The sequence below is a fragment of the Sus scrofa genome, chromosome 10, assembly GCF_000003025.6.
Source record: "Sus scrofa isolate TJ Tabasco breed Duroc chromosome 10, Sscrofa11.1, whole genome shotgun sequence".
Lineage (NCBI taxonomy): Eukaryota > Metazoa > Chordata > Mammalia > Artiodactyla > Suidae > Sus > Sus scrofa.
Window position 1 is genome coordinate 20,450,471 of NC_010452.4, and position 17,314 is coordinate 20,467,784.

The window sequence follows — 17,314 nt, forward strand, 5'->3', positions numbered from 1 at the left end:
TGTCTTTCTAAGTCTTTCTATTTTTGGAGGTTAAATTATATATGCAAGTAGTCCCAATGATAAGAGGCATAACCTTTCTCAGAGCAAAGCTTTAGTTTTAATATTAAGTATAAAGTTTACTGAAAATATCTTTAATCATGCCTTTTTTGGCTTTTATCATGAATACATTTTTGCATCTTTTGAGATGATCTAATGATTGTTCTCCTGTTATCAATTAATGCAGTGAATTATTACAGTTGTAGATTTTCTGCTGATGAAAATCTACATCATACTGCTTATGAGGCAGTATCCTTTTCACACCTTGTTAGAACTGGGTCCAAATATTTTAAGTTTTGCACCTGTAGTCATGAATGAGCCTGGCTTTTAATGTTTTCTTCTCATGCCATCTTGGGTTTCCGAATCAAGATTAACCTAGACTTAGAAAATAAACTGAAGAGTGTCTTCCTTTTGCCTTAATCAAACAGGAATTTTTTTTGAAATTTGAATCGAAACCATTTGATTCTTGAATGTGTGGGAGAACTTCCATGTCTTCTATAGTAAATACTGGCTAAATTCGATCCACATGTTCAGCATTTATTTTGCTCTTCCTTCCTTCTTGCATCTCAGACCTTCCATCTTGGATCTGAGAAAAGCTTCTTTCTCCTGAGGTACATCCTTTTTTTTTTTTTTTTTTTTTTTTTTGCTTTTTAGGCCACACCCTCAGCATATGGAGATTGCCAGGCTAGGGGTCAAAAAATCAGAGCTGCCACCAGTCTACACCACAGCCACAGCAATGCCAGATCTGAGCCACATCTGTGAGCTACCCCACAGTTTACGGCAACACTGGATCCTTAACCCACTGAGTGAGGCCAGGGATGGAACCTGCATCCTCATGGATCCTAGTCGGATTCGTTTCCCCTGTGCCACAATGGGAACTCCTAAAGTACTTTCTTAGAGTACTTCCTTAAGGATTTCTTCTCCTGTTGGTGTAGGAGTCAGAGAAGCAGCAGAACCAGTAGGAGATTTGATGGACAGACAGACAGACACATGTACATGAGATGTATTACAAGAAAACTGGTTGACGTGATTACGAGGGCTGGCGAAGCAGGTCGGGGGCTCAGGAGACAGGGAGGCAGGAAGAAAAGTGTGCGTGTGGGGGTGTGAACCATCCACAGGTGGAGCTTCTCGTTCTGGAAAATCTGTCTCAAGAGCCTTCTAACTGATTCAGACAGGCCTGCCAGATGATCTAGGATAGTCTTCCTTGTTTAAAGTCCAATGATTAGGGATGTAATCACACATGTAAAAACGCCTTCACAGCAACACCTAGTTTAGTGTCCCATTATATAACTTGGGGCCACAGCCGAGCCAAGGGGACACATCATGAAAGCTGACACAAAGGGCAAACTCCGTTTTTGCAGGGAAATGTTTTCAGGGCGCTTTACAATCAAAATGTATTTCAGGTGGCAGAGGATTCTAGGTGTTTTTTTCTCAATACACCAAAGATACGGCAGCATCTCCTGGATTCCACCACGGCTGATGGGAAGTCATCGGTCAGTATGTCGCTCTTTCAACGTAAGGTCTTGTTTCCTTTTTAACATGTCCGTCTCTATTCAATGTGTTAGAGCTGAATACACTGGGTGGATGTAGATGTCTTTTCATTTACTCGGTCTGGCGATGCGGACTTAAATCTGTAAAGTGGTGCCTTCACTGGTTCTGCCCAGTCCTTTCAACCAGCATCTCCCCCTTTTCCCATCTGCTCCCTTCAGAACTATGTGCATTTCAGACATGTCCACTCTACCCTTCAAATCTATCAGCCTCTTAGGTTTTCTACGTCTTCATCGCTCTGTACTGTATTCCAGATAATTTTTTTTTTCCAGATATATCTTCCAGCTCAGGAAGTCTCTCTTTAGTTAGATCTGATCGGCTATTAAACACGCCGATTTCCTTTCATTTAATTTACATGCTTTAAATTACATGTAGCCAGAAGTTTCTTGGCTACATTCTTAAAATTGGCTTCACATTCTTTAAGGTTTTTGTGGCCTGAGCATTTTTATATCTTGTAACTGAACATCTTAAACACGGCTATTTTATATTCCACGTCTGATAAATCCATATCTGCAGCCTCTGCCAGTCAGTTTCTATCTGCTGTTTCTGCTAGTTCTGGTGTGTGATCTGTTTCTCAGGATGTGTACTGACTTTTAACAGTGGATGTTTCTTGGGGGTGTTAGCTGGGAGGCTCCTTCGATGCCTGGACAAAGGTGGACTCTCAGGAGGGTGTGCACTTGCTTCCGCTGGGGCCTGAGGGCCCTGACAGCGAATGATCACTTCACACTTGGCCTGGGTTTGGTCAGACCAAATCAGAAACTGGTCGCTCAGGCTTCAGCTTTCTGGGCACGCGGGTGTGTGGGAACTGCTTGGCAGCATCTCCCCTCCCCTCCACTCGGCAGCAGAGCTTCAGATGTAGGATCCCCAGGAAAGGGCTGGAGGGAGGGAGCACCTTCATTTCTTGTTCACCTTTACACGAAGTCTCCTCAGATTTACGGAGTTGTCTCCTCCTCACCTCTCATCTTGGGCTCTGTCTCCTGCATCCCCTCACCACAGGACGTTTTTCAAATCCTGCATTTTAAATTGTTTCAGTACCTAAGTGAGCTCTGGGTCCTTCTCGGCTGCATTATCAGAAGTAACAGCTGGCTTTCACTCTTACCTCACAATTACACGCTTCTCTCTGGGGCTTGTGGTCCCTCAATTCCAATGCACGTGAGTTGTCAAATAGAGAGAAGTCCTGGGTAGTTCTGGACCCACGATGGATCACAAATTCCTAGTCAGGAATATTAATCATTTGTACCTAATAAATATTTTTATAGATTCTTCCAGAAAGATCTATAGTGTCTTGGAGAATTTACCTATGTTGATCATTTTTTTTTACCAACTGATTCTTACTTCTGTTTTTGGTTTTCCTTCTTTTCCTCAAGCTTCAGTGAAGGGTAACTGATACACCAAAACCTGCACATAATTAGTGCAGACAACTTGGGGAGTTTGGACACACGGATACGTTTCTGTTACCATCACCTCAGTCACAATCCAGGTAATGAGCATATCCATCACCTCCAAAAAGTTCCCGGTGTCCTTTAGTGGTTTTGTTTGTGGGAAGGACGCCAGCGTGAGATCCACCCTTGACACATTTTTCTCCAGGGCCCGACACTCCTGTCGGCATGGGCACCGCACAGCAACGTTCTCCTCTTCAGAAGTCTGTGAAACCCCATCCTGGACTCTTTCAAGTCCTTTCAGGGACGTCTTCAAGGACCACTGTCATAAAGTTTATAAAAGAGTATCAAGTTCTGGAGTTCCCGTCATGGTGCAGTGGAAACAAATCCGACTAGGAACCATGAGGTTGAGGGTTCGATCCCTGGCCTCGCTCAGTGGGTTAAGGATCCAGTGTTGCCATGAGCTGTGGTGTAGGTCGAAGACAAGGCTCAGATCCCGTGTTGCTGTGGCTCTGGCATAGGCCGGCAGCTACAGGTCCAATTAGACCCCTAGCCTGGGAACCTCCATATGCCGCAGGTGCAGCCCTAAAAAGACAAACAAACAAAAAAAAAAGAGTATCAAGTTCAAGGACATGGTCAACTGGTGTGCATCAAACTATCCAAAGTGTCCACATGAACGTTCTAACTGGATCGACCATTTTCATATTTTACATTGCGCCTTTGTGACCAAATTGTATTTCTAAAAATCCTGCATAGATATGTATTTTGTTAGTGTAACTGCTCTAAGGAGAGGCAGACACGGAAACTTGCTGGGCTTTTCCAAGGCGCCTGCACTGTCATGCTCAGAGCGCACGTACTAACTCACACAGACTTTAGCACAACCTGTGGGGCAGGTGATGCTGCTGCAATTTTACAGAAACAGACACTTACAAAAGATAAACTAGTGAGTGATAAAGCCAAGGTTTAACCCAACTGCACCTTACTCCTAAAATACATATTCCTTTCTAGTTAAATTTAAAAAAAAATTTACTATGTGTAAACTACCAAACCATAAGACTAGCCGCAGAGTCTTGTGGTGAGAGGGAGGTAATGAGTTATTCCGCCCACCCATTCACTCCTGACCCTCATATAATGTGACCTTCATGACTCTGTTGTGACAATGAGAAGTAGAACTCTTGACAGACAAAAATACAAAGAGGGTGTTAAAAAGCAGGCGGGACGCCTAGCCTGGGGCGATGCTGTGCTTGGCACTTCAGCACTTACAGACGTCACTTGATCCTTGTTCCGACCCCCAGAAGTCATTCGGTCTACACCGGGGCCTCGAGGGACAGAGAGCTCCAGAGGTAGCCCACTCCATCCTTGGAGATCACAAGACACCTTTGATTGTGAAGCCCGCCAATCCTGGTTCTGTCTGCTCTATAAAGCTGTGCGCTAGACAAACTCAACCTTTCTTGAAGGTCACCTTCACATACTGGAAGACAGCATTTTTTCAGCTCAGATCATTTTTTAAAACCTCCTCAGCATCTAGAGCTAAACAGTACTGGATGTGTCATCATGCTGATTTCTATACTTACCTAACTTGAAGGTCTTTGTGAGTTATTTGGTCTCTTTCCTCTTAATAGCCAGAGGAATTTCTATTAGCTTGTTGGCTTCTCAAGGGCATACTGCGTTTTTATTCATGTTTGCATCCTGGCCCAGAGCACAGTTTAGGAGACCGTGGAGGTTGGCATTAAGTGTTGAATTCGCATAGCTAACTCTACACTTAAAATTGTCATGTGGAATAAGAAAAGTAAGTGTTAAGACCTTAATTTAAATTATATAAACAGAAGCTAAGCCAGGCCTAAATTAAGAGGCTTGCCATGGGATAAAAGAAACAGCGCATCGAAACTTCCTGAATTCTGATCTTAAGCTGCTGTCATTTGAAATAAGTATATTTTCTGAGCCAGAAATCAAGATACACAGTATGACTACTGATTTTTTCTGAATTTTGATTTTTGTGATTATGCAAAGTCTTACAAAGCTTAAAAAGCTATGTATAGGAATTGTCTTTATCAAATGGATGACACGGGGACAGTCCTATCAAAAACTCAGTTTGTTTACGTATCAATCTACCCCTCTGAGATAACGCCTTCTAAGATGTCTTGCAGTCACGGTGCTTTTTCTGCGGTGCACGGATTCTCTTTCTCTGTGAGGAAGTAACTTTTGATGAGCTGAGCTGAGCAACCTTTGATGAGGAATTTTTCCACAGCAAAGTTAGGACGTAATTTTGCAATGATGAAATATTTTACACATTGCTGTCACACTTCTATAATCTTCTGCTACAGAACAAATTGTGGAGGTCGCTTCTTACCTGCTTAAAAAGCTGGAGGTTAACTGCAGTTTCCAAGAACTGTTTCATCAGACTTGAACGGTGCTTTGTAAAACTCTCCTCACAGAAAGTGATGGGCTCACCCTGGAAGGAAACAAAGAACAGAAAGTCAGAGTGAACCAGCCCATCCAAAGAGGCACGGGAGGGTCACGAAGGACTGTAAGACCCAGAATCGACCTCAAGGGCTTCGAGGGCAGAGCGGGTCAGAAAGACCTTTACTCATCAGAGCTGGAATCCAGAATCCAGGCTGGCAGGAATCGTCCTCTACTGATAAGTGTCCACGGGAGCTTACTAACCAAGGACCCCTGGGGCTCTTAAAAGTGCTCATTTTCACTCTCTCAGAGTAAGAATAAATCCTCTTAAAATAAAGATTTAGCATCATCAGGTTGAAGTATGAGCATGAAAAACAGTACATATATCTGGAAAAGTCCAACAATTATATTTCATCCGGATTAGAAAACTTTCTTACTGTAACAACTGCTGTGTGGTTTTTGCCACTGATAGGATGATCATTAATTCCTTCTGAAATCAATTAAAAGGTCTTAGAATCACATTCCCTTCGTGCCTGCAACGACAACCCTGACTGGATTCTTCCTAGGGTGAGTCCCACACAGCACGTGCCTCCATGCATCCTGTTGCTAAGTGTCTTGTGGTAGCTGAGGCTCCTGCTTCCAATGACATGGACTTTAATTCCAAACACGGAGTCCACGTGTCCCGCGTTCCCCCACGCATGACCTCGGAAAACAGCCGCCACCTGACGGATCTCTGCCCCTGCTGCTTCCCTCAATAGGCTGATGATGCTCTTGCTCAGTCGACACAGAGGACGAGAGGTGACCCATGAGAGCAGAGAGGAGCGCCCAGGATTCAGTCCTTATACTAAATCATGCAGCAATCCACGTCGCGGTAAAAAAGAAAAAAGTGAGCTTGCCCACCTTCCTACAAAACTTTGAGGAAATATTCATCATGATTTAATTTTAAGGACGAATTCAATGCCTCCCATTACAGGTATCCGTAAGTGAGATTCAACTGTTAACCACAGAACGGCACAGTTCTGTACACCAGCCATCAGTCGCACAGAGCTCCTGAAATGTAAATTTCTGAAAATTCAAACTGAAAATTTGGTTTCTCAGCTGCACCGGCCACATGTGAAATGCTCAGCGGCCACAAGTGGCTAGTGGCTAACATATCAGACAGCACAGATAGCACAAAAAGTCTTCTTGGACAGCACCGTTAGAGAAGGAAGAAAATAAACTCAAATTAAGTGTCAGAGAAGACAATTCAATAATCTATTAATTGATGCCAACTGCTACCACCAGCCATTGGCCAGTGATCTGAAAATAAAACCACCATCATACATTTTCATGTTGGTTGCTGCCATTGTTAAGTACTAGAGGATGATTTTTAAGTACAGATTTTAAAAACTGGATTAATATACATAAATATACTTTGGATTATCAAAAATACATCATATTTGCCACTATCATTGAACTTACACTCTAATGGGAAAAAAAACCCCACAACAAATACACCATCCTGCTGTTTTTGTATCGCTAGTATCAGCAACGTGTCTAGTTATTCTGGGAGCCCAATAAAAGTTCTATAAGTGAATAAAATAACTAGTGAGTGCATTAAGGCCTTGCTCCGTATGACATATTATCTTACCAAAAACAAATATAAATGTTAAGAATAAACAAAATTATTGCCTCTAATGGCAGCTCCAATTATGTCACTGCTATTACAAAGAAACCAGGACTACTGATAATTTTTTTCTGTATTTCCTTTTTTTTTTGTCTTTTGTCATCTTAGGGCCGCACCTGCGGCATATGGAGGTTCCCAGGCTAGGGGGCTAATTACAGAGCTGTAGCTGCCAGCCCATGCCAGAGCCACAGCAATGCAAGATCTGAGCCACATCTGTGACCTACACCACAGCTCACGGCAATGCCAGATCCTTAATCCACTGAGCGAGGCCAGGGATCGAACCCACAACTTCATGGTTCCTAGTTGGATTCACTTCTGCTATGCCATGATGGGAACTCCTTTTTTTTTTTTTTAATTATAGTTGATTTACAATGTTCTGTCAATTTCTGTTGTACAGCAAAGTAACCCAGTTTGTGGAAAAAAGTGTGTGTGTGTGTGTGTGTGTGTGTATATATATATATATATATATATATACACATATGAAATATATTTATATAAAAGTATATATACATATATATATATACACCTTTTTTTTACATTATCCTTCATCATATTCCAGCACGAGTGTTAAGATATAGTTCCTTGGACTATATAGCAGAATCTCATTGCTTATCCATTCCAATTTTTGTTTTTATTTGATAGATTTTCCCCCCAAATGTATAAAAATATATATATATATACACACACACATATATATATTTTTTGTCTTTTCATCTTTTCTAGGGCCGCACTCGTGGCATATGGAGGTTCCCAGGCTAGAGGTCTAATGGGAGCTGCAGACGCCGGCCTAGCCACAGCCACAGCCACAGCCACAGCAATGCAGGATCCAAGCCGCGTCTTCAACCTACACCACAGCTCACGGCAACGCCGGATCCTTAACCCACTGAGCAAGGCCAGGGATTGAACCTGCAACCTCATGTTTCCTAGTCTGATTTGTTTACCACTGCACCACAATGGGAACTCCTATAAAAGATATTTTATTACTGTCTATAATATGTCTAAAAGTTGTCATTAACGTTGCAGAATGCTCTTCAATTCAAATACAAAGTTCTATCTCGAACTGAAATACTCTTGATTTCAAACATAAAGTTCCATCTCCACCCGAAAAGTTTTGACTTCCTGTGTTACAAGCAAGGATTTCTTTTGGTTGGAGGGAGGGGAGCGAGGCGAGGGCTGAGAGCAAAGTCTACCTATGCTCTCTCACAAGTCAGCTGTAATGTACTCATTAGCCAACATGAACGACCCTGAAAGCACTCTGTTCTCATTAATCTTCCAGCAACTGCGTGCAATCCTTCGAGAGAAGGAGTAAGAGAAAGTTCAGATTTGCTGTCCACCCATTTCTGATAACACGAATCCCGGTAAGAGCTTCCAACTGAACCATCACCTGATTACACAGTTTATTCCTTAAGAATCTTAATGATAACGAGGAACACAAAGCCCTGACACACCCCAGCATTTTCTGTCAGGGAAAAGAAAAATAAGTCTTGATTAACAATGCTCTCAAGTTTTATGTATTAATACACAAAGGTCTCAATTACTGTCACCCTTAGGGTATATCCTAGAAACATGTTGTAAATGACTCCCCAGTATGAGATCTTTTAAATCCAAGTCGAGTGACTTGACAAGAAGGAACTCTGCTTACGATCTTCTGATTTATTTGCCATCTAATAAAAAATCAGGATTAGGTTTGAGTGGTTTCTCAGAAACTTTCTCATTCCAAGTAAGGTGACCATACACCCAAAGCTACCTAGGAAATGCCCAGCTTATGCCTAGTATGAAAGATTTCAGCTGGGACCAACTGGCAGCTTTGCAGAGATAATATGAACCAGTTTGGAAAACTAATGGAAATTTTATGAAAAGCTGGTAAATGTGGTAGACAGTCTTGAGAGAGGCCAGTCATGGACAGACAGTGGGTTAGTGTGTCTGGAGTGGGTATCAATTAGAGGAAGCATCAAAGTGAGATACTCAACAGCCAGCTGAAGCCTAGTGGCTGAAGGGCATGAAACGCAGGCAGTCCCTGAGGAAAATACAAGGTAGGCTGGGCTGGACTGCAAAAGGCCCGTGCCATGATCTGAGACAGGCATTTCCTTCAAGAAGAAGTGTGTACTCAGTGAAGCAACAGCATTCTATCTGGGCCTTAGAAAAGGAGGGTTAGTGGGCAAAAGAAAACAATGGAAATAGGAGGATCGATTAACAGGGCAAAGCCACTCAGGCAGGAAAAGATGGCTTAGGCAGCGGAAAAGAAGAAAAGGGCCGTGACTCTCATCATAACATGCAGAGGGCACTCCTGGCTCTGACGCAGAGTAGCTGATGCCTTCACAGTCCTGAGGACGGGCAGGCACTTCACACACATCAGCTCACATAACCCTCACGCTTCCCGTCCTCCGATGTCACATGTGAGGAACGTCAAAAAGTCCACGTCACCGGCTCAGGTCTGCACGGCGCAGAAGCGTCAGAGGCAGGATTCAGATGCCAGCTGCGCGCTCACGTCCAAGGATCCAAGACTACATGCAATACATTATTTACTCTATGTCATGTAATCTGAAAAAGCACAATAAGCTGTGAGCATTATTCCATTTTACAGATGAAGAAGCTGAAGCTCAGAGAGTTGAAGCGGATTTACCCAGGTTGTGAAAGTGTGAAGTTCGTGTGGTTAAACTACGTTGCCAAACATTGCACAGCAAAATTCACAGGACTTGTTTATCAACTGATAGACAGCAGTGGTTCTCAAAGCATGGTCCAGGGACTCAGATTGTTTCACAGGGTCTTCAGCATCAAATTTATTTTCTTAATAGTGCTAGGATGGTATTTGCCCTTTTCAATTTCATTTTCTCATGAGATCCAGGAGAGCTTACCAGAGGCTTCACAATTTGCGATACTGCGACAGACGAAAAGAATCAAATATGAGAATCCAGGCAACTTCTTTTAAGCCAGACAGGAAAGAGAGCTGGAAAAATGTAAAATGGTGCCATTCTTCTGACCAAATTGTTTAGAAATAGTTATTTTTCATAAAAATATGCCTTAATGTTGATCGTTAGATTTGTTTTTATTTTTCCATTAAAAAATTTTTTTTCTCTTTTATTAGTTTGTATCGTTCTTAAATACATTAATAAATATTTAAAATATTTTATGGTAAGTAGTGACAGATACACCCGACATAAACAAAACATTCTCTGGTGTCTTTGATAATTTTTAAGGGTGTAAAGATATCTGGACACATGAAGTTTAAGAACTACTGATGCAAACGAAAAGACAAGCAGGGGTCAAAGGTGACTTCCAGATTTCTAGCTTGAGGATCAAAAGATGGTATTATTTATTAAAGGCTAGAAATACAGAACAAAAGCCAGGCTTAAGAGGAACCTGAGAAAATCAACCCTGGTTGAAATCAATCTCAGGTTGGGTTCTAAGCCAAGCCTGACACAGGGATTCTTGCTCAGGTCATTTGTTGGTGGAGATTCTCAGGAAACAGGTACTAAGGGAAACAGAGAAGCAAGGTTGGGGTTCCAGCTGCAGATCAGCTTCAGCCTGAACCACAGAAAAGCACTAACTGTGCGGCAGAGTCCATCCCCCTGAGGCAAGAAGGCCAGTGTGTTTTACCCGATGTCGGTCAGTGTTCTCGGGGGGAAGGCGGGGGGAGGATGAGGGGCCTGAAGAGGCACTCCCCCTTCAGCCAAGGGCAGTTTTCCTCTGGAAAGAGCAGCAGCAGCCAGGACAGCCCGGTCTAGAGCACCAAGAGCAGCCACTCTGGCACAGCAAAGGGCAGCGGGGTGTCTGAAGGGCACATGGAGATGGCTAACGCCACCCAGAAATCCAAGTTTGGAAAATGTGTTGTTTAATATGCATTTGGGAATCATCTGCAGAGAGCGAAATACTTAAAGTTAAGCTGATCACATCGCTTAGGGAAAAAGATTGATGCAACTGAGAAATACTCATTTATAATCTCCTTTTAAAAATTATATTGTTCACTGCCAGAAAAAAATAAGTAAATAAATGCATATATACATTGTTCAGGGGAGACACAGAATAACCAGGTAGAAACATGAAAAGGTGAAAAAGGAAAACTCTCGGTGGGAAAATTCTGACATGACGGTAAAGCAACTGACTTCTCTTGCTCAGGGAACCGTGATGAGGCAACAGAAAGGAACCAAAGCCCAAATCGCTGCACTGGAATGTCACACGGAGGGAGGAGCAGGGAAGGAAGGGCGTGAGAAGACTGATGTGTCCTGGCGTGGGGGTGACATTCTCATTTCAGAGAAGGGAGAGCCAGAGAGGAACCGCAGCCCGGCGCACGTGACATTTGCCTACGTCAGTCAACACAGACGGTCTAGGAAGACTCAACAACCCACAGGCACCCTCCGAGGGGGCTCGCCTTGGTAGTGCGCTATTACTAATAGGAGAAATGCCACAACGCACCTGGATTTATCTTGGAAAACATATTAAGCAGAGCAGGACCATGACTGCCCACAGAACAACGTCGTTCTCGGTCACCTGTATGCTAAGAACGGGGAAGAAAAAACGTGCTCTTTAGCTGGGGTGCTAGGAACTGCCCGTCACTCGTCACTCGTAGCGGATGGCATTTAAATAACTCAGCCCTGCCCTCTGTGGCAGAAATCTGGCCCACATGGAACAGAGGATGTACCTCACAGGTTCCTGGATTACTTTCAACAGAAAAAAGTAAATTCTCCATCCTCCGTGTATCTACAGGCTTTTGTAGCTTTCTTTTATTTTCTGCCTTGTGTTAACAGTTACTTTATATATTTTCTCTGTGAGGTCTCGAGGTCTGGGACTAAACCCTTGTAAACCTTTGCATTCCCTACAGCAGCCAATCCAGACCGTGCATTTTGTGTGTTCAATAAATATCCACTGGTGACTATGTGAATTATCTGTATAGGATAATTAAGGCATCGGTAAGGTATGGATGAAATGGGGCTGGTTTTCCTACTCTACTGTTAGGTCCAGCTTCAGAGAAATTATCATTATTGAATTAATATAACATTTTTGTTTAGTTTGTTTTTAAGAATAGATATGTTTCAAATTCTATATTGTCCTCTAGAGTAGGAAACCTTGCAAGAACAAGAAAATGCTTAAAACACAGACTAGATGGTTACGCTTTAAGAATGTATATGACTTAGCAAAAATTTGTATTGAAAAAAATTAGGGCGTAATAATATCAGGACGAATGATACTGTATGAAGTTTGTATTGAAAAAAATTAAGGCGTAATAATATCAGGAGGAATGATATTGTACAAAATGTGAAATAAAGTGTCAGCGTAATCCTCAGTTCCTTAATGCACTTAGACTTCATAAGTAATGCCACTATTATATAAGGGGTATAAACAAACTAAGCAAAAATGTCCACATAGCGATGGTGTATTTACATTTTTAAATCTCTGATTTTTTTTATTAGAGTACAGCTCATTTACAATGTTGTGCCAATTTCTGCGGGACAGCAAAGTGATTCAGTCATACATATATATAGATTCTCTTTTTATATTAGTTTCCATCATGGTCTATTCTAGGAGATTAGATAGAGTTCCCTAGGCTATACAGCAGGACCTCACTGCTTATCCATTCTAAACGCAATAGTTTGCCACTGCTAACCCCAAACTCCCCATCCATCCCTCCTCCCCTCCCCCTTGGCAACCACAAGTCTGTTCTCTATGTCTATGAGTCTGTTTCTGTTTTGTAAATAGGTTCATTTGTGCTCTATTTTAGATTTAAATCTCTGAATGATTCTGCTACCAGTTCTCTCAAGGGCATATTAAAATATAGTTAGGTTCTCACGGAAGACAGCAATAAAAGATTTTTCAGGTATATAACATTTTTCTTCCAAGTGTCCCAATGCTGTTGTTATGAAAGGAACTGCAAATCTACTCTCAGAGCTGCTTAACCATGAAAACAATGCTTTCTTCTACTGCTGAAAATCATTCATGAAAAAGTCTCATATTCAAATAATAAATTTTAATCATTATTAAAAGCAAAAATCTTCTCTCATATACATGTATAATTATGAGTTTATCCTAAGTTACTGGATCTGTCTTGAAAATATATGCTATCAATGTTCCATTTGCCTATGATTCAGCAAAACTGATAGGAAAAGAAATTGATTTTTCTAGACACAGCTGTTTCTAGCACTTTGCTTAAACTTGAACACTTTAGGAGTTCCCGTCGTGGCGCAGTGGTTAACGAATCCGACTAAGAACCATGAGGTTGCATGTTCAATCCCTGGCCTTGCTCAGTGGGTTAATGATCCGGCGTTGCCATGAGCTGTGGTGTAGGTTGCAGATGCCGCTCAGATCCTGCGTTGCTGTGGCTCTGGTGTAGGCCAGCGGCTACAGCTCTGATTCGACCCCTAGCCTGGGAACCTCCATATGCCATGGGAGCAGCCCAAGAAATGGCAAAAAGACCAAAAAAAAAAAAAAAAAAAAGCTTGAACACTTTAAAAGATAAGTAGATTTATGTATTAATTTTATACATACTATGAAAAAATATTTTTCTCCCCCATAGCTTAAGGAAAAACATTCTCTCTTCTCAATGAAATCTACTGCCAGTGATGTAAAGATGGAACCCTAACTATCCCCAGTTCTACCTGTCCCATACTCGTTGCGCAGAAATTTTACATTTTTGCTAAAAAATTAAGGAAAACTCCCTCTCTGCTAATTAAAAAAAAGAAAAAAGAAAAAAAGCAGAAAGAGTGCTGTAAAAGCAACCCTATTCTATGAAAAAAACCAAATATTTCTTTTGTAGAATCCCCTCTTTTTAAATTTTTTGTCTTTTTAGGGCCGCACCCACAGCATATGGAGATTCCCAGGCTAGGGGTCCAATGTGAGCTGGAGCCGATGGCCTACACCACAGCCACAGCAACTCAGGATCCGAGCTTCATCTGCAGCCTATACCATGGCTCGGGGCAAACGCCGGATCTTTAACCCACTGATCGAGGCCAGGGACTGAACCTGCATCCTCATGGATACTAGTCAGATTCATTTCCACTGAGCCACAATGGGAACTCCTAGAAACCATCCTAAAGTCAAAAGGTATTCAAGCCTGGGCAACGAACAACTGCTAACCATAAAACTGTGAGGGGTGAGTAAATAAACTTTTCAACTTGGCTTTTGAAGTTTCTAACAACTCAGCAGTTACAAATTTGTCAAATGGGAAGCTTTAAGGCAAAAATTTGGTGAATGGCCGCTTAAAGCATGGATGTCAATTCTGTACTTAAATTATTTGAACTTAATCACAAAGTATGACTCACTGATAATGACTTAATGGAATATAATTTTTAAAATGTCTAAAGGACAACAAATGTTTAAAGGCCCAGATTACTAATCTTTATTTTAAAAAAGAATTTCGTTTTTGTCCATGGGCAAGGCTCCTGGAAGCCCAGAAAAGCTTGTGTTTGAAAAAAATCACATTATCTTAAACAGTCAAAGGAACAGATTTAGGTATCACTTCTATGCTCTTAAGGTAATAAAAGTATATGCTTTTGAATATGCTAAGCAATATTTTAACTCATGCAAACATTTCTTTAGCATTAGCTGTTGTTGCCAAAAAAAATTCTGACTTTCCTTTTTAACAGCTTGTAACACAAATGGTACACACAGGCACAACTGATGGCCTCTGTTAGATATTTAGTACATCATTTTTAAGTATTCTCATGTTTATGACAATGTTTTTATTTTGGGGGAATCAAAGGAGGGTACTTTATTTTAGTTCTATTAAGGGAATTTTCCTTACCAAATGTAATTACTACTTATAAAATGTCAGTTTTAATGATCTCACCTAATATAAAGAGCATTAACTATATGCCAGGCACTATTCTACTAACTTACATATAGGAACTCATTTTATCCTCCAGACAACTGAACAATCCAGGAAGTATTATTACCTTTGTGTGTGTGTGTGTGTGTATGCGCGCGCGTGTGCGCGCGCGCGCACGCTTTTAACACATAAGCAAACTAAAGCACTAAGAGGTTCATTTGCCTGAAGTCATACAACCAGTAAGTCACAGAATGAAGATTCAAACTCTAGTTTTAGAGTCTGTGCCTTTATCACTTTTCTTCAATTTACTTAGTACATTAAAAAAGAAAAAAAGGAGGAGTTCCCTTTGTGGCGCAGCGTAAATGAATCTGACTAGGAACCATGAGGTTGCGGGTTCGATCCCTGGCTTCGATCAGGGGGTTAAGGATCTGGTGCTGCCATGAGCTGTGGTGTAGGTCACAGATGCAGCTCGGATCTGGTGTTGCTGTGGCTCCAGCTCCGATTAGACCCCTAGCCTGGGAACCTCCATATGCTGTGGGTATGGCCCTATAAAGGAAGAAAAAAAGAGAAAAAAAAAGAAGGAAAAAACGATAGTACCAAAGGACAACCATGATATTGACAGAGACAGCCTAGACAGCCAAAATTCACACCAAAAGGGGGGGGGGGTGGACCTACAGTACTAGTACATGAGTTTGATCTTCCACTTTTGAATTCGTAAAAAGTAGCTAACTTGCTGATGGCTAAAATTCCCAAGCAGGAAAATAGCCATTATTTTATTTGAGACATTTTCCAAAAGCTTTAAGAACTTTTATCATTTTCTCTGTAACTGAGAGCAGTTATAATTTATTTGCCAATCATGCCAGTGTGACATTCAGAGACTGTAGATTAGGCAGTACGAGAAAAGTAACATACTAAGAGCTATCACTCTGACACTTTGAGTGCCTAATTTATAAAATAAGTTACTCTTTCGTGGTATTTAGGATGTGCATTGAAAATGAATTTTCAGATCGTCCTGAGGGCTTTCCCTCACAAGCCACATCCAACTGGTTCCCCGGTGCCACCGCAGGGGGCTCGGAGGGAAGAGGAAGAAGCAGCTCGAGCAGGGGCAGTCAGTCGAGGTAGGCAAAACCATGCATGGAAATATACGGCATGAAGAACAACTTATATGCACTCTGCGAGACGCCTATCCCATCTGCTGCCTTTGAGAAAATTCCTAAGATTCTGTGCCGTTTGCTCAGTCTTTACATAAATGTGTACTGAGTGTCTTCCATGGCTCTTCATTTAGAAGAACTGCGAGGTTCCAGGAGAATGAGGTATGACAACGGCAGCCGAATGGAACAGGGACACCCCAGCCCAGAGCAAGAATAGGACTGTGGAAAGAACACATGCAGATGCCGGCTCCCTCGTCACTACCTGGGTGACTTAGTGAAGTTCTTTAAACTCTATGAGCATCATTTCTCTCATCTTTAAAATGAAAAGGGTAGTATTTTAAAGGCTTGTAAAGATTACATGGGAAAGTTTATTTAAAGGGGCCATCACTGCCTGGTATCTGGTGGGTGCTGAACAGTCAGTTATGGTTTTAATAGCAATTAGTAGTAAGTTCTTAATATCAGCAGAAATAACAATAGAAGAACGATAATAAATAATCTATTAAAAAGGGAAAAGAAGTGTGTTAAAGAAAGTAAATATAATCAATTCACAGAAAGAAAGGGTTAGGATGAACTACAGCTTCAAGGATCAGGAAGGAACTAGATGGCCATTAAAAGCTAGAAAGATAAAAGCACTGCCAGGAAGAAAGAACATTATAAATAAGGGTTTGGAAGCCTGAGAAGCTTGGGACATTTGAAGCCTCAGGCAGAATTCTCTGAATTGAGGTCAAAGTTTAGGAAAAAAGTAAAGCATGACACAGACTACCTGCCCATCATGAGGGCCTTGAACGCCAGGTCAAGAGAAGGCCCTGGGACACGGGTCCACACAGAACTAATCAACAGGTGCAATTCTGTCAAATGTGAAGGAAATGGTGGTTCATTGTTTATGCATGTGAATGATCATGAAATTTGGAAAAGTACTACCTAGTTAAAGGATTCATACCCATTTAAAGCTATTTGGTAATATTTCCCTTTCTGACTGTCCTCCAGTAGCTGGAGGACACTACTGAAATATATTTATGATGAAAAGAGACAAAACCATGAAATAACTGCAACTTTGAAACTTGGCTTTTTAAAAACATCAATCAGAAAATCAAAGATATATATGTGTCTGTTATATAAATGTCCAAAAAGAATGCAATAAAAAATGTACTTTCGATAATTTAGAATACAAGGTTATTTGTAAAGACAATACCTAAAACAAGAAATATGTTATACACAATAAATAAATAATTTCCTTAAAAACTATTTATTTTGAAAATATATGCAAAAAATGTCGAAACACATTTGGTATACTTTAAAAATCAAGCTTTTGTTCAAGGGCTGAGTCAAAAGAAATGTGAAGGCATAGAGAATGAAAATACTATACCCCAACTTC

The 17,314-nt window shown here is 41.3% G+C and overlaps 1 protein-coding gene across 1 annotated transcript in view; it reads right to left on the bottom strand.

The window, feature by feature from the left end:
- The window catches only part of DENND1B (DENN domain containing 1B), a 244,302-nt gene that overhangs the window by 58,964 nt on the left and 168,024 nt on the right, over nt 1-17,314 (bottom strand). Inside the window, 1 exon segment of the mRNA XM_021064483.1 lies at nt 5,314-5,415. Within this exon segment, the coding sequence (XP_020920142.1) occupies nt 5,314-5,415 (102 nt within the window).